The 25,459-nt window shown below is 36.5% G+C and overlaps 1 protein-coding gene across 1 annotated transcript in view; it reads left to right on the top strand.

The window, feature by feature from the left end:
* Positions 1–2,931: 2,931 nt before the first annotated feature.
* Positions 2,932–25,459, top strand: part of dgkq (diacylglycerol kinase theta) — a 29,618-nt gene continuing 7,090 nt past the window's right edge. Inside the window, exons 1-14 of the mRNA XM_026225069.1 lie at positions 2,932–3,594; positions 7,230–7,309; positions 13,725–13,824; positions 17,680–17,765; positions 18,803–18,928; positions 20,504–20,660; positions 20,802–20,876; positions 20,957–21,057; positions 21,212–21,426; positions 22,793–22,877; positions 23,135–23,189; positions 23,765–23,826; positions 23,993–24,143; positions 25,038–25,076. Of these exons, the coding sequence (XP_026080854.1) occupies positions 3,387–3,594; positions 7,230–7,309; positions 13,725–13,824; positions 17,680–17,765; positions 18,803–18,928; positions 20,504–20,660; positions 20,802–20,876; positions 20,957–21,057; positions 21,212–21,426; positions 22,793–22,877; positions 23,135–23,189; positions 23,765–23,826; positions 23,993–24,143; positions 25,038–25,076 (1,540 nt within the window). The 5' untranslated portion in view covers positions 2,932–3,386. The remainder of the gene's footprint in view (positions 3,595–7,229; positions 7,310–13,724; positions 13,825–17,679; positions 17,766–18,802; positions 18,929–20,503; positions 20,661–20,801; positions 20,877–20,956; positions 21,058–21,211; positions 21,427–22,792; positions 22,878–23,134; positions 23,190–23,764; positions 23,827–23,992; positions 24,144–25,037; positions 25,077–25,459) is intronic.

The raw sequence follows: 25,459 nt of genomic DNA, 5'->3' as shown, positions 1-25,459 counted from the left end.
CTCTCACCCCTGTAGAACATCATAATGTCCTGCGAGCGTCAACGTCACAAAGGAATTCCGCATTCTAAAAACAGCCTGTGGATCATGCTTGGAGCTCTTGTGTGTGTGGCAAGCTGCTAAAACATTACACCTTACACCTAACTAGTATATTATCTAACTGTCAGTAAACAGATCGTACTAAAATGTGCATTGCACAAACACTCTCAAAAAGGATGTTAAATTTTAACATATTTTGTTAGGACTATTCTAAAACATTTTGTGTAAAATGTGTGTTAAAGGCAAAGTTCACCCAAAAATGGAAATTTGATGTTTATCTGCTTACGCCCAGGGCATCCAAGATGTAGGTGATTTTGGATCAGCGGATTGCAGACTTATAAGTGCATTACTGCAATCAATGGTCCACTTGAGAGATAGGTGGTGGTAATGCACTTTTAAGTCTGCGATCCACTGATCCAAAATCACCTACATCTTGGATGCCCTGGGCGAAAGCAGATAAACATAAAATTTCCACGTGCTCAGGAGAGTTCTAACCAATCATTTTGTGTCTTTACACATCAATGTATTGTCACAAGTCGCAGGGTTTAATTTGGTTTTGTTTATGTTTTTTTTTTTTTTTTGTATGTTTTAGCCGTGATCCCCATCCACTTACATTACACTGCACAATAGATCACATGCTATTTATCGTGCAGCCCTAACTGCAACTGTTTGAGCTAAAAATCTTGGTTTGTGTTCTACTGAAGAAACAAAGTCACCTACATCTTGGATGCCCTGGGGGTGAGCATATAAACATTAAATTTTCATTTTTGAGTGATCAATCCAAAAAACTGTCTCACACAGTATGTGTATTTATAAGACAATCAAATTGCTGCTTGTGTCACGTCATGAACCAATATTCTTCTCACAAGCAAGTTTTGTCGCAATTCAACTTTTCATTGGTGGAACACGCCCCCACACGTCTACGTCACTGTGTGGGAAGATTTGCATAACACTTCCCAAATGTTCACACAAAGAAAAAAGGCGTGACTTTGATTCTCGTTGTATTGTGGTGTGTTTTTCGTTGAGAAAGTGAAACTACTTTGTTTGGCCTTCCAAAAGAGGACACAACTAGAAACCAGTGGTTTTCCTCAGCTGGGATCGTGTAGAGCCTTTTGAAGCTGCATCAAATTTGCAGTTTGGATCTTCTTCCCGTTGGTCCCCATTGAAGTCCACTAAATGGAGAAAAATCCTGGTATGTTTTCCACAAAAACCTTTATTAAATGAAGAAAGAAAGACATGAACATCTTGGATCACATGGGGGTGAATAAATTAGGAGGACATGTGTATTCTGGCAGTGAACTAGTCCTTTAAGAAACCACAGGTTGTGTTGTTTTCAACCCATCATGTTTAGAGTGTATTTGTGAATTTGTACATATTGTATATATTCATATGAAATAGCCACCAATTCATCAAAATGTAAATTGGTTATGAATTACCATAAGAGTGAGTTTGGGATGAAATTACCAACAAATGAACAGATATAAGTAACTATTTCTAGTATAATGAATATAATGACATTTAAAATTTGTCACTACTGGATTGTTTAAGAGTAGGGGAGAGCAGGGGCGAAAGTACCATTCAGAAAAACATAATTTTAAAAGATCATGTTGTAGACAGAGATATATTTCTGCTGTGGCCAGTAACCCAGAAATGTGGTCTATCAATACCAGGTGGTATTTTGTAGAAATGCAGAAAGACTTCAGTATAATTTCACTAGGAACATAAGTTGCACATTGTTACTTTCGACCCCATCAGTTGGGACGAAAGTAACACAACAATATAAGCTAGATTTTTTTCTGTTACTCTTATCTTTCTTAAGTATACCTGATTGTGACCTTGTTAATATGTAACTGCAAACACATTTTGTCCTTTATCTTTGCAAAAAATATTAAATTACATCTTCATATTTTCATTTTAAATTTAAGTTTCATCAGATGTCTCAAAACCTGACTGTATTTTTTTATTGTCAGTTTCAATGTATTTTTTTTAAATCAACAGAATGTACAATATAAACATTTAATTGCATTAGCATAATTAAAAAAAAACTCTAAACATAATGTAACATAATATTTATGTTTCCATCCAGTTGTTTTTATGCATAAATTAAAAATGTGCATTAAAACATCTGGAAACACTGCAAATCAATAGGTGGAGGTGTAAAGGCTAAGATATGGCTAAAACCTAAATATAAATGTGATGTAGCAGCTTCCCAGAGAGTGATGTTCCTCTATGTCAAGAAAACCCCTCTTAAAAACATCTGGATAAAACCAGACCTCTGTCTGTCTTTCTGACCCTCACTAAGACATGTTTTTTGATATAATACGACATAAACATTTGTAAGAAATGATGCAAGATGCAGAAAGTCACAATATAGCATGCACTGGAATAAAAATAAATACTTTTTGTCACTGTAGCGGGACAAAAGTAACAATTGTTACTTTCGTCCCGACAGGAACTCCTGATATTTAAACTCAATTTAATTTTATGCTGAAAAAATCTGAAAATGCAAACTTTAGGCTGTGTTAAAGCACTAAATAACCTGTAGATTGATCATTAATGTGACACATGAAACAAGAGAAATAACACGACTAATTAAAAAAAATATTACCGCTTCAATAATTTACTTTTTGTAATCGAAAACAGTTTTACAGACCTAACTTTGGGAAACGATGAGGAAATCACATGACATTTCTCAGCTCCCTCAAGGATTGCATGCTAAATATGCTGTCATAGCTGGGAATGCAAATGCAGAAAGAGGCTCGGAGAAAATCGATTAGTTACTTTCGTCCCACGTTACTTTCGACCCTGCTCTTCCCTAGGCTAAATTTAGCCACTCTAATGGAATAGGCCTACTACATATTAAAACGGCTTGCCATAGCTGCGGCTCCTGCTGTTGAAGCTCGTATGTATATGTTTCCCTTTGGCCGGAGCTCTACTACAGGCGGAAGTTATAGGCGCTTGTGTTGGTGAACATCTCCCGTAATGAGAAAGTGAAAAGCAGCCTAAATGATAAAAAGCAGGCGTTTGTGACAATTTAAACATCACATCATATATGTGGACGCGGTGGCTTTATTTTCTCTTCCTGCATTCACAGACTGCTGGTTTTCGTCAGTAAAGGCAGACTGGCATAATAATTGAGTTTGATGTCTGCTCAGATGGTCAGATCGAAGCTCTCACAGTAACTAACACAGGCGGGAGCAGGAGAAGAAACATTCACTTTATTCAGCGATGACTCGATTGGGTTTAACATAACTGCTAAATCACGTATGTGACTTCCACAACAGTTAACCTAGTGGAGCCTTTTATCTATCTTGGCGTTTTGCACTGGATTTATATTGTAAGTGACAGAGATGGCAGACAGCGATCGGGTGAAGCACGACAGCTCGAGCTCGAGCCCCGGACCCAGGAGGAAAAGGACGCAGCAGTCGCCCGGTTCAAAGGCGCGGTACTCGGTTAACGCTCCCGGACACCGCTTTCGGAGAGTGACCCTGACCAAACCGACCTTCTGCCATCACTGCAGCGACTTCATATGGGGGATTGTCGGGTTTGTTTGTGAATGTAAGTTGCTTCATGGATTCACCAATGCAATGTCAACAAAGCGTCTTTAAATTCTCTTGTGCTACATTCACACCGAAAAGGTGGTAATTTACAGAAGCTCTTTTGCAGTGGTATTTAGATGTCTTTACAGAATGTCTAATGCTGCTCAGAGGTGAAAAATGCATTTACACAGATATTAATTCAAACGTATATTTTGAAGCTGAGCTGGGTCAGAGACTTTGCTCTAACAGAATTTTGAGCAGGCACAGAGCAGCCATAACTGGGCTGTTTAAAGACGCCTTTACGTAGCTAAAGGTACCGGTATTATTATGGTATTGATAGTGCTAAATGAATAATCTTAATGTTTATCAGCTGACCATTTAATGCATTTTAAGTCACTTAACAATTTATTTTAAAGTGAAAGCTTCTGATTTGGTTTCAGATATAATTTTCCCATACCAGTTTGACTGACAGTTTTGATTGACAGATTGTGATCTGTGCATGTGCCATCTTGGAAAGCGAAGGAATGAAGAAGGTAATCTTAAAAAAAAAAAAAAAAAAAAACGCATGCAGGCTGTCCAGCATTTCTCTCTCTCCTCCACACCTCTCTCTCGACAGAATGATCGAACAGACTGCTTGTCTACTAAGTGGGGAAGACAGATTGATGCAGATCGATCCAACACACTCCTCCTGTTGGACAGGAATCCGTGATTGGCTGGTCATGTGCAGGAGGACACTTTAATGAGATCCATCTAACTGATGGACGCCAGTGGCAGAGAAGATCTGTGCTATTCTCTCTTCAGTCAGTTAGATGATTACCATACATGTTTTTCTTTACAGAGCTGCTTATTTGAGTTACAAATAAGCAATTACTTGTCTAGCGTGTTTGATTCAACTTTAATCCAAAGCAGTCCGTCTAAACGAACCTCAGTGGTAATGGCTCAATGGTTTCCTTTTGCAGGGTTCAAAGGTACAACCGACAACCCAGCTTGCAATGAATTAAAACAAAACAAGATGCAAAAAAAACCATAGCTGTGGTTCATATGACTCTTCAAGTATATTCCAAGGTTTTCGAAGTCATACAGTATCTTTGTGTAATGAGAAAATCAACATGTGACCCCGTATTCCCTGCTAATCTTCCTCTCCACTGAGCTTTACATGGCTGCAAACAAATAATTGAATCAGTGAACTGAACTTGACTACTGGATTATTTAATTTAGTGAATAAATCATTCATTTCTACGTTCATAAACTTTGATGAATGCAAGTTAGGGTGGATACCAATCTTTTCAGTGAATAACAACTTAAATTTGCCACTCAGAGAATGACTATGGAAAAGCACCAGTTTTATCTTCTTTTGTATTCAGTACTGGGTTAGTAAGCATTGGCTTTGCAGAATCTATGATAGAGTATCTTCTCTAAAGACCAGCCAGAGTATAATCTATAGCTGAACTGATTTCTTTGATAATTTATCACTGAGCTGTATGGATTAATTATTATGTGCAATTGACTGCAAAATAATCATGACCTTCCATCTGATTTCTTATGTGCAAAACATGTTTTTTTTCCTCATGCACATAGAGTGATTGAAAACTAGATCAGTCGTGACCTTTTAAAGCCTGTTGCTGTTTCCTAGGTAGATTTTAATCCACTATGTTATGCTGTTGTTCACCAGGGTTTCACTACAGATCAGATGTGTAAATGATTCTGGCAGATTCAAGCAGCGTGGACTGGATTGATGTGGCCGTGGGATTGGCAGGGCTGTAAATCAGATGTTGATTGACAATGTGGATGTTACCAGGCAGAGTTAGGCAGAAATAAGACATTTCTGTTACGTAATGTGCTGCAGTGAATTTGTGATCGACTCCTCCAGGTTGGCATAGCAACACATAGTCCAATGGAGTATGCTGTAGCCAGATGGACCAAGAGAGAGTAGAACATAAACACACATGATCTACATTGTCATTCTTATTGTGTGTTTATTGCATTAGTGAAAAGATTAGTAACATGGCAGGCTCAGATGAATTAATTAACGTACTTATTACATTTTATTCATGAATGCTGCTTTTAAATGTAATACATGACTTATAGTCTTTTGATACGATCGGCCGATATAATGAAGATGCAGTATGTACAAGAACAAGATTTACTTAAAATGTCCAAATTAGGACTTATTTGAATGAAAAAATCACATAAATACATGAAAGCTAAATATGTGCATTACCATACTGATGCACAGAAATGGAAACTAAATTCTGAATATCAAGATGACAATAAAATAACTTTCTACATGATTTTTGGAAATAATGCGTGAGGCAGTTATTAATCAGCTTGTATAAAAGAGCTCTATCTTGAAAAACCCAAATATGTTTTATATATATTTTTAATAAGTATTGCAGTTGGGCATGCACAACTATTAACATTACCATTACATTAATTCTGATTAAAACCAAATAATTCTAAATCCAAAGATTTATGGCCTAACGTGATGAACAGTAACATAAAAAAATAGTTAAATGATCTCTAAATTAACTGGTTTTATTCAAGTCAGAAATATTTTTAACATCACCGGATCAACCTAAATGTATTCGTTTATACAAATATATATATATATATATATATATATATATATATATATATATATATATATATATATATATATATATGTATGTATATGTATGTATATGTATATATATTTGTGTGTGTGAGTTAAATCAGGTAGAAATAACTGCAAAATACAGTTGGCATTGAAAGTTTGGGCAATGAAAAGTAAACTGAGAGAATTTAGGAAAAAAACTAATAAAAAATACAAAGACAATTTATAGTGTGTATATATATATATATATCTTTTTTTTCACAATTGTCCGTACTTTTTAATGACCCCTAGAATTCTCCACCACTTTCTTTAGATTTTGGAATTAACATGATGTGAAACTCTGGCCACATATTCTGTCACTAGAGTTTTGCATGTTAGACTTCACAAAAATGTTGCTAAAACATTTTCATGGGTTCATACCACAAAGCTTTGTGTTGATAATGAATGTGTAAACAGAACCGTCTTAACAGTATGTGCCTGTAGTTTCGAACTGTTTCTGATTTCACAAGACGATGGGCTTTAGAGTGTGCGTGAGAACACGACTGTGGTATAGTAAACTTTAGAATGTTTTCCTTGCTCTTGTGGTTGTGATAGTGAGAGGAGCTCAGCCTGACCAGTGAGATCACTTCCTGTCTCTGTTAAGCATGAAAACCAACAAATGCATCATTGAGGTTCAGTCTGTACTGATGGCCAAAGTGGGCTCTGAAAGAACCTTAAATTGGGCACGCAACGATCCAGCGGTCAGTGCTCTCGTCTTTTGTGCGAGTTGTTCTCTTAAGCAGTTAATGCGGTTGCTTGATGTTTGAAAATGTTTGTGAAATTTTGCCCAGTCATAGGTTGACTGTTATTTTGCAATTCATTTTGGTGCTTTAAAAGATTTATTATGCACTGAATTCAGTTCTAAATTGTGAAAATTACGACATGGTACTGTAAGTAGGCTGCTGAGAAAGAAATGCAAGTTTTCTTTTTACTAAAGCTGCTATACCCACATATCTTGGCAACATAATGCACTATAATTCTGTGGCATGCACTACATCTCTCTCTCTCTCTTTTCCCTGCAGTGTGTAACTTCATGTCACACGAGAAGTGTTTGAAGCACGTCAGGACCGTGTGTTCCTGTATGGCTCCCACACAAGTTCGGGTGAGTAAAGCATGCCACATATGACAGGGTAGACATCTTATGCGATTCACCCTTATTGGATATTACACTTATAAGGCAAGACCAGGTTGCTTTCACTAACACAACATTATTGAGGCATCCCAATGCTGGGAGGATGCTCTTGATAAAAAGTCTTGGACAATTATGCTGTTAAAGAAGAATGATCAAGCTGTTTTGCAGGGTATGATCGTGCAAGAATGATCGTAATTAGCAGTTGATGCTTTACCTGTCTTATCCGTGGCTTTGCATTACAAACAAGAAGTGCATTACACCCTGAATCTCCATTGAATAATTTAGTCCTCATATACTGACTGGAACCGTTTTGCTCAGTGACACAGCAGTCAGTTTAGCCCTTTGTCCGGCCTTCATAATAAATTACTGATGGCTTCCAGCCAGGTTGTGGTCTTTTGTGAAGGCCAAGTGCCAGCCAGCCTTTTGTGCATTTTTTATAGCAGCTCATCTAGCATCTAGAGCTTTATCATAACAGCCTATACTGGAAGATACCGGATATTTCTGTATAGCTTAAAAAAATATTTAAGTTTTAGTCATTTCTAATTTTAATTGTTTTTTTGTGTTTTTTTACATCCCAATATTTATATTTTATTTTATTTAAGCTTTTTATTAAAGCTGTAAGCTTTCAGAATAATGGAAAAAAAAACTTTCCTTCATGTTGATTGTATCAATCAGATATACAAAAATGCTTTGAAGTGTTGCTTTGGCTTGAAGAAAAACTACTAAATATAAAACAGGAAGTATGTTTAGCATGAAAAAAGTATTAACCGTTCTGGTTAACAGCATGTGATAAAGTAACCGCACGAGATGCTCGCTGCTTGGAAACTGCATCCTCTCACTGTGCTGATGCTACATGTGATGCCGCATCAGGGTTGAGTTCAGAAAAAGAAAAGCCTGTCTTGTTTTACCCAAATGGCACGGAGGTGACACAGACTGGCCAATTGCATCACAGCAGCTGCAGGGCATGACAGGAGGCCAGGTCAAGCACCATGCCACAGCAAAACTTAATTTAGACCGAAAGATAATGAGGTGGAACAGAAACCACTGGTCTGAATAGAAGACGGGCCTTCAGAGACTCTTCTAGAAGTATGCCTTCATATATAATGCATGCAGAAAGTGCATGCAGTGTTTTAAATCTTTTTTTTTTTCTTAATAGAAGACCGTGTTCAGTTTGAAAAGGAAACAGATGTGATTTTTTTTTTTTTCATTTTATTTCATTTGTTATTTATTTATTTATTTTTACTGGCTGAAGACTTTTCTCAGCTGTGTGTGTGTGTGCTGTGTGTGGGGGCAGGTGGGTGTGTGTTGTAGGAGTGAGTCAGTCTCTTAGCCAACTGCTCCATTAACCTTTACTCAACAACCTCACTGAAGCGCATCTGAGGAAATACAAACATAACAGTTGCAGCCATTCGACACCGCTATAACTGAAAATCGAGAATAGGTCCTTTAAGATTTGAAAGAGTTTATAATATAATATAACATGTATCGATTTCTGTGAATAAGTGGAAAAACTAAATTGTTTAATACATTTGAAATCAAGAAATCATGCACACACGTTTAAACTTCTGAAATGTGACAGATTTCCATATGAAACGAAACATATTGGCAAGATAAAATGTAGGGTTATGTTAGTGGAAAAGTAAAGTAATTTAAGGGTTGGCAAAAATACATTTAATGAAGTTGTGAATTTTCTGTAGAATAACTTATTATCTTGACTTATTAAATTTTCTGTAGAACAAGTTATTATCATTATTTCAGTACAGGGTTTCTGTGGGTCTTAAAAAGTCTTAATTTGCGTTACACAAAGTAAGGCCTAAAAAGGTCTTAAATCTGAGCAGAATCATGGCATTAAATGTTGCATGCACTGTAAAAAACAAACAAACAATATCTTCTATAGTATTTTTGTTTTGTTTTCCAATACAAATATCTAAACATCAAGATGCATTTACTTAATGCAAACTGAACATTTAAAGTCTTCTTTTCTGAGAAATAATAATAAAATAAAAACGTTATGCATAAAGCAAGATCAGATATGGCTATGGGGTATGAAAACCTTGGAATTAAGCTGATTGAGACTATTGGCAAATATTTTCTTATTGTTAGTCATAAACTCACCTCATTTTATCATTTTCTTATAGATATTGGCATTGTTTCATTCAATTTATTCTCTCTCTCTCTCTCTCTCTATATATATATATTAATTGGTCTTTATAATTTAATTATATTATTATATCATATCAAATGTTAATTTATTTATATAATTTATCATATATGAAAACCTGCATAAACCCTGTAGTAGTATTTATATGCTATTAATCGTGCAGCCCTAGTATTTATGAGTAACAATAATGTACAGTGTGTGGAAAATGATGTGTTTTTTTAATCTTAAACTGCATAAACACATTTACTTATACCAAATACGCAAAATAATGTTCTTTTTAGCTACATCATATGATCCCTTTGAATTAATTACTCACAATTTAGATTCGATGAATCATGAATCTTAAAGAACAGGTCATGTGGGTTTTTCGAAAAAAAAATATTTATTTTGCAGTTTGCAAGGTAGCTATCCTTCAATGGAAACGGTCTGCAAAGTTGTTAATCAAAAAAGTGCATGATAAATAAAGATATTGTCTCTCAAAAGACAGAGTTTACCCAGAATTGCATTAACGAGACGTTATATTTCCGAATCTTCTAGTTAGCACATTAGCATAATCCCGACTGCTCACAAAATACGAACACTCTCTGTGTCGAGAAGATTGTGTGTTCCATGATACCACAGCAATACAATTCAAAGCTTTTGTAAACCTAAAGTTTAGCAGCTAAACTTTAACTGTGGGCACGATTCGCTTGCATACGTGTTAAACAAAAGGTTTTTGTGTCATTGTTTTAACCGATTGGAGCACTATATTATCGTTTAATGAAAAGGTGCATGCTATGGTTGCCAGGTTGGCACAACAAAACCCTCCCAATTACCACTCAAAACCAGCCCAATCGTGTTTCGAGGGTGGTTCCCCTTTAAAAAAATCGCATTTCTGGGGTGAAAAATACATGCTTTCAGTCGGGGATCCCCTATTAAATTCGCAATCTAGTGCTAAATATGACATTATTGGGTTCGCTACAACCTGCAACATCAAAAACAACGCAGACTTTGTCAACACAGATGGTAGCAATCGCTAACTTGCTCAAGCACTCTTTGTGCCAATCACAACAGGCTTTGCCAGCTAACCAATCAGAGCAGAGTAGACTTATGGGAGGGAGGGGTTTACAGAAATTTCACTCAGAACTGAATCGAACAAACCGTTTTTCTGACCTTAGATGCATTTAAACCTGTAGTAGGGAATTCCAACACACTATATGGACATTTAAAAAATCCCATATAACCTGTTATTTAATCTATAATATGAATATTAATCAAAACAACAAAAAGAGTGAAAGCTTTATGTATCACATATGAAGACTTGCAAAACCAAGCATAACTTTTCCATCAATTTTTTTCCAAAAGCACTATTTCAGTTTTAGTAGAGTACCTCAGCAGTAGCCAGTGGCCACAGAGCAGTGGGCAGCCATTTTTGAGTACCTCAGCTGGTCAGTGGCCCAGTACCCTCAAAGAAACACCTTTGCTTCTATTAGTATGTTAAGGGTATAGGAAAAAAAAAATTCTATGAACAGCAATGGTTACCATGAACGGTTTGCTCTGGAGTAAATTATGACAGAGTTTTCATTTTTGGAACCATCTCTTTAATAATAGTATACACTATTTGAGGTTAGATAAGTTTGGGGTCTATATTTTATTTTAAATACTACTAATTAAACATTTTATTCAGCAAAGATGCATTCAAATAATCAAAAGTGAAAGCAATTTGATTTAAAATATTTTTATTTCAAATAAGTGCTGTTCTATTGAACTTTCAATTTATCAAAGATTTCTGAAAAAAAATGGTTTCCACAAAAATGATAATTAGCTACCTGTTTTAAACATTGATCTTAATATTGTTTCTTGAGCACAAAATAGTAGAATGATTTCTGCAGGATCTTGTTTTCAGTGTAAATGCACTGGTTTACAGTATGCATACTGCTGCAGACACGTACCATTTTGTCTTTTTTTTTTTTATCAAATGCTGCATTTTTGTTGATTGATTCTGAATTGTTTAATAATGATGCACTGGTGCAAAATGGAGAATGGCACTTACCATTTTTTTTTTTTTTTTTGTATGCAATAATGATCCAAATGCATGCAGTTTCCTTGATCCGATCACAGTACATTAAACTTAGATTTTCAAGTGTTCATGTGCTATCTGATAATGAAACAATCAACTAAAACTGCATGTTAGATTTAAATGGGGTCTCTATAGGAAGTAAATGTGTGAAAGGAAAAGGAGAACCACTCACAGACCATTTGGCTTTTCTTTGAGTGCATTTAAATAGCACATGTTTGTTTAAACAGGTTAAATGCTTTTAAATATAATGCTTGAATGCACTCTAACAGAGGAAAGATTAGGTTTCAGTGTTGTATTACGCTCACTTATCTGAATGTACTTATTTACTGTAAGCTTCAACTGGACATCTGAGAATGGCCCATGTGTTATATGGCACTTCTTCTATATTCTGTTATTTTGATACATGCTATACATCAAAACTTTCCTTTTTTAGAAATCTGAGGTGTTTCTTTATGGTCTGCCTGCAGCACAGTCAGATCCTGTTATGCACTTCCATGGGGAATCTTCAGTTCTTTGCTGGTACATGAGGTCAAAAAGAAAAGACATCAGCTATTTAAATTCTAAATGCCCTCTGCATTTCTACTCCCCTCCCCCAAACAGGAAGGAAGCGCGGGCATCCGCGCGCTTTCCCACCATTCTCTCCACTCTGATAGGAAGTGATGTCACACAGAGGTACATACAGATCGCGCAGTGCTCACTGCAACACAACTAGCCCATTAGTCATGTCTGATTTGTGATGAAATAGTTAGAACAAACCAGTTATTTATAATGACTCTGTCGAACTGATTTGCAAAACTGAGAACTTTAGGTAAAATGGTATGCAGATGACTAGGCACAGATGAAATCTGCTGACAAATCTCAGAACATGCCAAAATGTGTTAAACTGCAGAACCCTAGAAATCTAGTATGGTGTAGATTTCTGGTGGGACTGGAAATGACCGTGTAGAGATTAGTTACTGAAAACCAAGTCTTTTGTGCATGGTTTAATCACTTTATATTCACCATTTGGTTCACATACAGCTGTGATGCCATGTATACTTAAAGGTAGAATTTGTAAGATATTTGCAGTAAAATATCCAAAAACCACTAGGCTAGTGTTATATATTTTGTCCAGCTGATTACTAACAATATCTCTAATGTTTTCAACTACTTTTAAACCATGAGAAAATCCCCATTCTAAACAGTGACATGGGGCAGTGCAGTCGCCTGTCAATGATGTTAGTTACCTTTTGTTACCGCCTTTACTGACGTAGAAACCACATGACAACAGTGTCGAGGACAAATGCGGAAGTAGTGTCTAGCGTCCAGCAAACCACTAGCTTGCTTCAAGCAGTTCCATATTTACTTCTTCTTGCACGTTTTATGGTGGATTGTGTTACTTATTTATGGAACATAATTACTGTTTACCATCTGCCGCTGGTTCTGTTGACAAGAACAGCTCCCGTGAACTTTTGTTTTACTCGACAGGTGAGTTGTTTTGATTCGTATGTTTACAGAAAACGTATGCTAATATAACAACCAACAAGATTAGTATTATGGGGCATACACGCCAAACGCGGGGCATCGCGTATCTAGACCTTGGCGAGGAACATAGGCTGAACGCATCTTTGCATTGTCTTTGTATGTAATCTACTCACGCAAATCGTTGAACTCGCATTTGAAAATTATGACATCACGCACAACATTTATAAAACTTTACCTCATCCATTAAATCCATGATTTATATTTCAGTCTGATTGATGGCCGTCAGCGGTTGGGTAGAAGACAACAAATCCCATCATCCAACACTCCTCCTTAGCATCATCAAACCACGCGATTGTTATTGTTTTGGTAGTGCGCCCTCCTACAACCTGTACCTTTAAGTGATAGAAAATAATAGTTTTCTTTTTGGGTTTAGATTTAATAAGCATCTGAAAAAAGTATATATATATATATATATATATATATATATATATATATATATATGTATATGTATATATATATATATATTTATTGAATAATAGATGTTCACAATATGATTATTTTGTTTTGTTTTTAGATACTTGCGTGTTATGTTTTAATAACGAGCTCCTGAATCTGAGATATGAGTTTCGCTGGTGCACTTGAAGGCAGCACAAGTCTCAGGTATATTTTATGAATCATTCTCCTCCTCGTTTGTTGTATAGGTTCCTGTAGCGCACTGCTTCGGTCCCGCCAGTCAGAAGAAGAGGTTCTGCTGTGTTTGCCGGAAGCATCTGGAAGGTAGTTCGGCTCTGCGCTGTGAAGGTGAGTGTGTGTGTTTGTGTGTGTGTGTTTTTTCAACAGCATGATGGCATGAGGATGTTTCCACCCTAGTAATGATTCCAGTCACTTAATTTAAGGGCATTGATCACATGACCTGAGATGACTTTGCTACAAACAGAATACCAAACCTGTCCAAATAAAGAAATTTGGGCTCAATTCTGACCTTTTTTCCTGTCGGAATAAATGCAGAAGTTACATTCTACATTTACAGAAGTAATTTACATTTACTCTTAAAGGGATAGTTCACCCAAAGTAAAAAATTCTGTCATATTCTTCGTCTTGTTGTTCCAAACCTGTATGACCATCCTTTTTCAGTGGAACGTAAAAGAAGATTTTTTGGTCTATACCATTGAAGCAGTAAACTTATACTGCTTGGTTAGCATCATTCTTCAAAATATCTTGAAGGGTTTAGAACAACATGAGAGTGAATAAATTATAAAATAATTGAATTTCTGTTCAATAAGGGTCAGAGAGAGGGTAGAAAATGTTCATGTTAAACTCAATTACAGTCTCGACTTAGAAGTTGTCTTTTGGGAAAAGAACCAAAATTTGATCTGGTACCTGTCCGGTACGTACAGTACCTTGGTTTTGATGTCACAGTTCGTTACAGTTTCAGAACAGCAGGGGGAAAACTAAACATAAATTTGTATTTTTTATTATTTATTATTATTAAACATTGGTTCACTGAACAAATTGCTCTTTCTTTAAATAAATTATACAAATTTTCTGAGGGTTAAAATTTTACCTCAGCTTATGCTCTAAACTGTAGTGAGCCCTTTTACATTAGGCCTACTGTAACATTACATTAAACAACAGATCCCAAATTGAAATTTAATTACTATTTATTTTTAAATATAACAAGCAACAATCAACTTTAAAAAAAAGTATGCATATATGTAAATTGCACATAATGCACTTTTTAAATGAACTTCTAAACTTTTTTTTTTTTAAACAATGTTTTATTATTTTTTTAAATATATTAATTTACTTAATTAACTTGTGTCATAACAGATTTATTTAAACATCAAATAATTAAGACATCACTAACAGGTAAAGTAAACTGATGACTTGCCTGAGGCATATAAAATGCTATGTGACGTTTTGTTTACAAGCTGTTTTATTGATGTCTTTCTGTGGTTGAAACACTGATTGAGCAATTATATGAGGCATGATATTTTCATTCATGTTTATTTCACATTAAAACTAGTAGTAAAGAGGAAGAGATCACCCTGCCATTTGAATGGAGGCGTTTATACAGCGATCTGTCGCGCTGCATCAAATAGCACCAAGACAGCATTTATTGTTTGAATTTCCTGAGAAAAAAGACATAATTTGAAAGATGAGACTTTGTTTTCTCAAAAGTAATATATAAAACTGTAAGTTTCAGTGAAGTTCAGCTTGTCCAGTAGTAAAAATAATGTATTTGTTTGGTACAAATGCGCACCCAACCGAAAGACCTGTATTGAAAAACCACTAGTTGTGACCTATTGAAAGTCTTTCAGCTGTTGTTGGTTAGATCTTTTTTTCTTGCTGATACACATTAAAGGGACAGTGCACCAAAAAATTAAAATTCTGTCATTACTTACTCACTCTCACGTCATTCCAAACCCGTAAGACCTTTGTTTATCTTCAGAACACAAATTAAAGTGCCCCTATTATGGGTAATGAAAGTTTCATATTTGGTTTTGGGAGTCCCCAACAAAACGATGACATGCATGCAAAATCAAAAAACACTTTCATTGTCTTAAAATGTACATTTATAAAACTGCATTGATTGGTCTGATGACACAGTCTGTAGTGACTGGTCTGCTGATAACAGAACGCCCATCACCATTACTTGCCCACAGCTTGGTGGTAAACACCCAAACAACCATGGTATATGTGTTAGCCCAATGCAGAAACTTATTGATAAAGCAGTGTAGTTTGTAGACGAACGTATTGCTCAATTCTTTATCAGAACTACAAGTTATAACATGACAAACATTCACTATTCATCCATAGATTTCTAGACAATTGAAAGCGAACATATTTTGCTGTTAGCCAATTAGATGGAGACCTACAAGCTTCACGGAGCAAACACAACACAGAACTAAATACGTATTTTGCATGCTACTGTACAGCATGCTTCAGAGTACATGACAGCAACAGATTTTTTAAAAGAGTTACTCCATATTCAGAATAGGGAAAAGCGACCCTCCTTGCATGTTAACTTTGTAAACATTGAGTCAGTGCTTCTGCAGTGATGTAGGATGATTTTGAAGTTGGTAGAGAGTTGGGAGTTTTTCGACATATTGGATTTACCCTCAGCGGCTTCTCCACAGGAATCCGCTACAGTGTTTGAGGAAGGGGATGTTCATGTTTTCCCAGGTCTGTGTGCGCAACAAGTGGACAGGCATATATATGCTAATGTTTCATTTTGACATCACCTTTTGAAACAGCTAATGATTCGTTTTAAAAACAACTTGTTTTCATAACTCGGAGTCGACTCTTTTGAAAGATAATAACTTTATACGCAGGATGTTTTAATTCACTTTGGGCTGTGTTACACACTGCATGAAAGGTAATTTTCAAAAATCCATAAGAGGGGTACTTTAAGATATTTTTGATGAACCTGAGAGCTTTCTAAACCCTGCATAGACAGCAATGCAACTACCATTTTCAAGGCCCAGAAAGGTAATAAGATCATTGTGTCACATGGATTATTAAAATTATGCTCTTACTACATGATTATTATTATAGTGGGGGAAGTTGTGGCCTAGGGGATAGAGAGTTTACCTCCTAACCCTAAGGTTGTGGGTTCGAGTCTTGGGCTGGCAATACCACAACTTAGGTTCCCTTGAGCAAGGCACTGAACCCCCAACTGCTCCCCGGGTGCTGCAGCATAAATGGCTGCCCACTGCTCCGGGTGTGTGTTCACAGTGTTTGTGTGTGTGTATGTTCACTGCTGTGTGTGTGCACTTTGGATGGGTTAAATGCAGAGCATGAATTCTGAGTATGGGTCACCATACTTGGCTGTATGTCACGTCCCTTTTTTTTTTTCTTTTTTCACTTTCATTTCTGGGCCTTGAACATTGTAGTTGCATTGCTATCTATGCAGGGTTTAAAAAGCTCTCAGATTTCATTAAAGATATCTTAATTTGTGCTCCAAAGATTAATGAAGGTCTTATGAGTTTTGGAATGTCATGAGGGTGAGAAATTAATGACAGAATTTAATTTTTTTGGGTGAACTCTAACCCTTTAAGATGGTTTGCCGTTCAGGCTGGTTTGTTTTAGAGGTGTTTTTCACAGTTCTTTCAGTTAGTTTCTTTTCAGTTCTTTGACCAACTTAACCATCTCAGCCAGGCGAGCAACCCAAGCTTCCTCTAAAACCATTTTTGATTCTTCTGTTTCCCCAAACTATCTTGGTCTTTTTTTTTTCTTTTCTTTTTTTTATTCTGTTATTGCTCATTTGCCTGTGCTGGAAAGCAGCTGTTGCCGTGAAAATGGCAGAATGGCCTTTTGCAGTGGGCTGAATTCTAACAACCAAGCTGAAAAAAAGAAAAACATTGCACTCCAGCTCTCTCTTTCTATGTCTCTTCCTCTGTCTGTGCTTAAAAGTTGGTCTTTAATTCCCACACCTGCTCAAACATTTGTGACAGCAACACAAGTTCAGTAAAAAAAGAAAAATTCTAGCAGACCTGTAACATCTCACAGGCAGTTTTAGCTCATCACATTTCCTCTGTCCTATGGAAATAAAAATGAATTTACCAACTGTTTTGCCTCATGTTTGCTTAGTGGATAAATCACACAAAAAAGACTCCATGATCTTTCAGTAACCTCACCTCACATGTCTTTCAGTGTGTGAGCTACACGTGCACAGCGACTGTAGCCCGTTCAGCGTTAGCGACTGTCGTGTCTGCCACCAAGATGGAGGGCAAGATGTTGTGAGTATGAGAACCAGGACTGCACCATCTACTGATGTTTTTACCTGACTAAAGCCAGTACACCAGAAAATAAAGCTGACCTTACTATATAAATATAAGTGAACATAAATTGTTTTATTTCATAAATTAGAGCTTGCATTAACTGAACATGTTACATAATTTACCAAAGTCATTGATGTGTAATGCAAAATGATTTCTGACATTTTGACATTTTAATTTTCCGGACTTTTATATACATAAGAAACACTCCCACAGCTAAGGATGCTAATAGGGATTAGAATAAAAAAATATATATATATATTATATATATATATATATATATATATATATATATATATATATATATATATATATATATATATATAATTATATATAATTTTATTTCCCATTGGAAAATAGGTTGTAATATGAGTGAAAATTGGCGAGAGAAACAAGAAACTTCAACTCTAATGGAATAATTCATAAGATGTTGTTTCTATGTTGAGATTGCAGGGTTGCGTCATGCTTTCTTTTACATTTTCACCTTAAAAAAATAACCACAACGCGGTGATTGAAACAAAGAGCTTGTGCCACTGAAGTTGTGATGTAAATGTCACAAATACAAAGCGTTACATTCTCCTGACAATAATCGAGAGAGATGGAAAATTTAATAGCACGTCCATCTAAGTGATGGATAATAGTTATTTGTAGTGCATCCTCTTAGAAACACATATGACGTGTAAAGGTGTAAAGAGAAAAAAAACAACAACACTAGATTAGTAAAGTTGTTCCCTAGTACTCACAATAATTTAGTTTATTAGAACATGATCATCTTCTAATAAGATTTACTTAATTATAATTGGATTCTTTCGGATTATAGAAGCTTTATCCTACCCCTGAAATTAAAGAGAAAAGATGGGTTGATAAGAAGCGTAACACAGATGTTGATCCAAGAGGATGTCCTGGGTTAATCAAATTTCCTAGCTTTATTTTTGCTCTAGATTGTGTTACTGGCCACATGGCTTTTCCTAACCCATCTTCCCCTCCTGCTCTGATAGGACATGTTCCAGCACCACTGGCGGGAGGGGAACATGTCCTCAGGGGCCCGCTGTGAGGTGTGTCGTCGCACCTGCGGTTCTTCGGACACCCTGGCTGGCATGAGATGCGAGTGGTGCGGTGTTACGGTGAGTGTGTGGTTTTTAAAGTGCACCAAGTCTTCACTTGTCTCATCATTTAATGCTTTCAGGTCCAATGGCTTCATTATTTAGTTATAAGAATGAAGGTGAGTGGGCTTTCAGGTTGTCATATCTCACCATAAATCAATATATTATTTAAAAAGGTGCAATGCAGGATGCAGTTACTGTCATCACTCACAAAATTGGACTTGGTTAAAGTTAAATACAATTCAAAAGTTTGAGGTTTGTTAAGATTTATTATTATTATTTATTATAATTTTTTTAGTCTAGTAAGTCTCTTACACTCACCAACACTGCATTTAAATAATAAAAAAAAGCAAAAATATAGTAATGTTGTGGAAAAATTATTACAAATTACATTAATTTTTTTTATTTTAATATATTTAAAAATGTAATTTAATCTTGTGATGTAAAACTGAATTTTCAGCAGCAGGTATTCAATATAAGGTGATCTTTCAGAAATCATTTTAATATGCTGATTTGTTGGTCAAGAAACATTTCTTATTATTATCAATGCTGAAAACAGTTATTTACTGGGACAATTTTAATTTCAAGATCCTTTTGTGAATAGAAAGCTCAAAATAACAGCATGTATTTGAAATGGGAATCTTGTAACATTATCAATGTCTTTACTGTCTCTTTAGACAAAGTTTAAATTTCTATCAAAATCTTACAGACCCCAAAATTGCAATGGTAGTATTGTGTTTGTCCTCGTGATGCCTTTTTCCAAATCAGTTGTCAAGACGTTTATTTTACATACTGCATTTTTGTCATTAATCGTATGACTGTGTTCCAAATCACTCTTTTGACCAAGGATGCTAACTTAGAAGTCACCTTCCCATGTAGGTAGGCAGGTTTTGATAAAGAGCCATTGTGTGTAAATGGTATCGCAGCTGGGCGTTCCAATGACTCACTCTCGACTTTTTCCCACATTATGTTTTATTTAACTCCTGGTGCTAAAAAAAACTCGACTCTACTGCACTTCATCTATCAGACCATGTCCCTCTGAACAGTAGCATGCATTTTATCCCTTCCCCAGTACTCATGTTTTTCAGTATGTAGGTTAGTAGATGATGTAAGCACCAGTGCCTGAACAGAAGGTTTTTTGAGGACAGAGACTGCAGGGTACATTATTTGAAATGGGTTGCTGCTTGCTTTGAAAGCAAGGTTGCTGTTATACTTTGAAAGCATAAACCTAGAGGATTTAGAGGGATTTGAGAACAAAGACACAAGTACTTACGCACACACACACACTCACTATGGTTGAACTTTTATTTTAGTCGAGTCGGGGTGGTTTAGTGGACAAATATCAGTACTGGTAACCGAAAGGTTGTTGGTTGAAACTCTGCAAAGGTCACTCCATGAATAGTAGAGCATTGTGCTCTTTAGCAAATCACCTAGCATCTGGTTAGTGTAGCACACTTACTACAGAGAAAATCCTCCTGTATATTGCTTTGGATAACAAAAATGCAGCATCTGTTGGCATTAAACTACAGTTGTCATAAAGCTGTACTGCTTGTAATCTTTTGGCCCGACCACTTATCTACGTTTATATGTTTGCAGGCACATGCATCGTGTTACATAATCATCTCCCCAGAGTGTGGCATGGGACGGTTGCGGAACATGATTCTTCACCCCAGCTGTGTGCGGATCTGCTCGCGCAACTTCAGCAAAATGCACTGTTACAGAATCTCGGAAAATTCCCAACACGGCGAGATGGGTAATGCCTGGACACGTTTGCACCCTCACCGAAATCTGAGCGGACATCTCAAACTTAAAGAAATGTTCAGGTTTACAAAACGCTCTGTGGATCTCACATGTCTGTGAATGCTAATATTAATAAGAGAACTGTTTTCTCCAGATAACCTGGATGATGTCGATACTCAGAGTCCAGTAACTTCGAAGGAAACTCAGTCTACGGGATCACCTGACACGGGTACAAACCTGGGCAAAAATGACGTGGATAATAGCAATCACCCTTGTGCCCAAATGAATCTCCTTTCTCCTGGCCTACAGGTAAACAGACGATGAAAGTGTTCGATGGCGACGATGCAGCGAAGCGGAATCAGTTTCGCTTGGTTTCAATCCCTCGAATAATCAAGAATGAGGAAGTAGTGGTGAGATGTTTTTTTTTTATTTTTATACCTGATCAGGTTTCACCAGAATTAAACTTTTACATTGTATAACTCAAAGGAGTTATTGTAAAGACCATGCCTGAATAACACTTTCTTTGTCAGTGTTGTGCTGATTTCTTACTTCCTGTCCTGACAGGAAGCAGCGCTCAGAGCGTTCTACATCCCAGATGAACCGCAGGATTACGAGCTACAGAGTTACAGCCAACAGGGCCTGTTTACAGATGACATCATCAACCGTAACGGCTCGCCAGACAACAAGTCCGTTTTCAAGGATACAGTGTCTGATTCTTGGCTGCTCAGATCAAAACCCAGAGAAGTGGAAGTGGTGAAGATTTATCCCGGCTCGCTCAAGTGAGCTGCACTTCTGCTTTTAGTGCATATTTGCTGTTTTGTTTTGTGCTGTCCGGCTTTCATAAATGTATAGATTCACAAGGAATATTGGAGGTTAAATACATCGAGTCATTTATTTAACCAATTCATTCAAATGTCTGATTCATTCACTCATTATGTATGAGTCGTTTAATCACTGACTCACCCGATTCAATCAAAAACACAGATTCATTCAGTAACAAAACACTGTTGTGTAATTCTCAAAGACGTGCAGCGGTCTGATTATTTCTGGAATTTTCTTTGGGGAAATAAAGCAAACAACAGACAATATTGTGTCTAAACTTGTAGTATTAACCTGCTTATTGAGCTGCTGGATAAAATCAGTTTTACATTTGCAGTTGTTCTGATATTCAGGGAAAACCACACTGTAGCTCATGTGATATTGCTAAAATATATGATAAAATTAAAACAAAAAACACAGAGGGGCATTTAGGTCCCCATATCTTGAATTTTGAGTTCATTCTAATGGTATTGTTACAGTTTCTAGGCGATACATATCGCACACCACTATATTATAGTTGCTTTATATAAATAAACAGAACACAATGGAATTTTTTTACATACAAAATGGTGTTCTATAAAACTTTAGAGGCTAACACATCGTAAAGATGTGCAGTGTTCTTATGTAAATTTTGGAGATCCAGCTTACAGTTTACTTATCTTAGGGTTTTATGGCACATCAGTCGTCTCGCTATTCCAAACAAACCCTAAATCATCTCCAAACATCGCAAGGAAATTGACAATAGCTGTGTCGTGTGCCACTCGGCGAGGGCAAGTGTATATGAGACTCATCAAAACACCCATGGCATGACGGATGACAAGCTTGCTGTTGTGTGTATGGTTGCCACTGAGATGGAGTGACACAGCATCCATGCTTTACCTTTGATGTTGTTGCCATGCCAGCAGGAAATGGATCACAAATGGAGCCTCGTCGCCAACAGAAACTCATCGGGAAACCTTTAGAGTTCATGAAAAGAACAGCAGTGCCACTCATGCTCTTGATGTTTCCATTAGATCAGGCATTTTGTTTTGTTAAAGAGGGTCTGGAACTAATGAAGTATTTTGTGTTTTATTAACAGTTTGGAGTCAGGGAGGCAGTGAGTCAGACTTAACACATGCTGCCAGTTAGCGGCACAATCAAATGTTAATGTTCTTACGCAATATTTGATTACAGTAAAGCAAAACATTGTCTGAAGTTTCAGTGGCAGACCAGCGTGGGATTTGTAGGTTGCCAAATCGCTGATGAATCACGGGACGGAACGTTTTTCGGTGCTTGACGTTTTCAAATGTTGCCGTAATGAGGAAAGTTTTTTCATGTGTGTTTCAGGGTTGGAGTCATCTCCGTTACCGCTGGGAAAAGCAACACCGTAGACTCAATCTTAAAGGAAGTGCTCTCACAAATAGGAAAACAGGTACCATGGAATTGAATTCTCAAAAACACAACTTTAACTCTACTTATTAGTACAGTATCTCAAAACGTGGAGATCTGTACCATTATAAGCCATCAAAAGATTTCTTGCTTGCCACATAGCAATCAGACCCTTGTATCCCAGTGGGAACTTTTGCACAGGCAAACGCCATGTATTTTACGGAAAATGCAAAATATAGTTATTTGTACTTTATTCACAATTTGTATGTTAATCGACATGGTTTCTGCAAATGTCCATAGAATGAAAACCCTGCCGACTTCAACCTTGTAGAAGTTTTCATGAGCAGCAAACAAGGTAAGGTGTCTTACTTAAAAAGGTATATATTTTAATAAATAAATGTTCGTTATACATGTATTAAGATTTCATTATTATGTTCCAGTCTGGTTGCATGCATGTAAATATTAATCAGGAAAATAACTTTTTCTAACAACGTGTTAAAATGATGTATTGCAAAAATTACTATACTTTCCAGAAAGCTACACAATAAAACCAAATGAATTTTGGGTAGATATGTTGAACCAAAACATTAAAATTATTTAAATAGGAAAACTGTTTGACATTTAAAAGTGTTATATAGTTCATTTAATCAAATATATATATGTATATATATGCACATATTTTTGTACTTCATTGTATTTATTTCTGGAACTTTTTTTTTTAAATAATTTAATTTCATATATTTTATAATTTAAAAACGACTTCAATAATATTAAATATGATTTGTTTGGTTTTTATGTCATTGTCTTCAAGGATCTTTAAGAATCTGTTTGATATTAAAGGTGTTTATTGTGCAATCCCTTACAAAACTTAGAAAAGCTCAGAAAAATGTTTCACGATATCCTGACCTTGCATTTCTTATCCGTCCTCAGTGCAACGGCAAGTCCTCAGCGGTCAGGAGATTTTACTGGACAAACTGCAGGAGATACGGAAGGTATGTGAGGCAGGTTATGATGATTGTGCTTGGAATTTGGAAAAAAAAACCCATTGGCTATAAGCTCTAATAAGCACAGCACATTTACAGTGTGTGTGCTTGTTATGGAATAGATGAGAGCTTCTTGGTTGTCTCAAACTCTGATTCTGATCTTGTTTCTTTTTAGACATCGTTGCGACAGATGAATCAGACACGGTTTTACATCGAGGAAAGCAGGAATCGAGTGGCACAAGTCGATCTACTCTTGGGAGGCTTTCCAACACAGCTTGACAGAGAGGAATACACACACCTGCTCTCCGAACACCTCGCAGTCAAAAGTGAGTCTGCGTGTGCTCAAATGATGTGTAATCTCAGGATTTAAATGTATCAGATCCTTTGGATTTCATCTCATTCATCTTGTCAGTCTCTTAGGATTTTATTAATCTTTCCATGAAACTGTCCTCACACAATGCTGACCTATAAGTCTGACATGAGGCATCTTGTGTACTCATCGCCGCTCTGCTGGGAGGGATTGAAACGGATGATAAACTGACTGCTGAGCATTTATTGGGATTGGATCTGATTTAGCATTTCATCATTTTCTCACCAGTGAATCCTCTGCAGTGAATGGGTGCCGTGAGAATGAGGCTGATAAAACAACACAATGATCCACAAGTCTTTTGAGATGATTGCTTGTTTGAAAAAAAAAAAAAAAAATCCACCATTGACTTTAAATAGTTGCTTCTAGAAAAAAAATACTAGTTTATAATCCATAATGCTTCTTCCAGTAAAAAAAAAAATGCTATCCCCTGTTGTCCTCTCAAATCAAATTCCAGCGACATAATGGTTTAGAACTGTTTTCAGTGCTTATGTAAATATTTCACACCTGATTCAGACAAGATTACTTTTTCACTGGAGAAAGCAATGTTATAGATAGAGACCCATAGTTTAGCTGGAAGCAATGGTTTGAAGTTAAAATCTCTTCATGAATGGGTTTATCAAAAAACATAAGGCTTTCTGCTTCACATTAATTGACTGGTGATGTTGATAACTTGTGGATTATTGTGATATTTCCATCATCTTGGACTCTCATTCTGACGGCACCCATTCACCGCAGAGGATCCAAGTGGTGAAATGTTGCATTTCTCCAAATTAGTTTTGATAAAGAAACAAACTCCCCTATATCTTGTCATGATCTTGTCTTTATTTCTCTCTCGCTCTTCCCCACCCAGGTCATTTGGTCACCATCACCCACGTGTACTCTGGACAAGGTAAGAGAAACGGCATCCATAAATCATAGGGTTCTGTGGGAGAATGGCCTGTTTCCTCATGACAGGAAGTGCATCCCTCCTTTAGAGGTGGCTCATAATATCTGTCTTTGTTCTGAGCACAACTGAACTGCATGACTTTATTTGATAAGACTGAAGGGCGCTGGTGCGTGCTGCAGAACAGACTCCCTGCTGTGTGCATGGGCCAGAGTCTTGCCTACTCTCAGTGCTCCGTAAATGAGAGCCCTTGTTCTGCACACAAACGCTCTGAACTGCCGGTTGTTCTCAATCATCCACCACATGCCCACTGGCTCAATCGACGTGATGCTTTGAACTCTTTTCATATTGCTGATGTAGTAGTGTGTTGGTTTGTGTGGAGATCTTAA

The sequence above is a fragment of the Carassius auratus genome, chromosome 39 (assembly GCF_003368295.1).
Source record: "Carassius auratus strain Wakin chromosome 39, ASM336829v1, whole genome shotgun sequence".
In the NCBI taxonomy this organism is placed as follows: Eukaryota; Metazoa; Chordata; class Actinopteri; order Cypriniformes; family Cyprinidae; genus Carassius; species Carassius auratus.
This window is presented reverse-complemented; position numbering and strand designations above follow the sequence as displayed.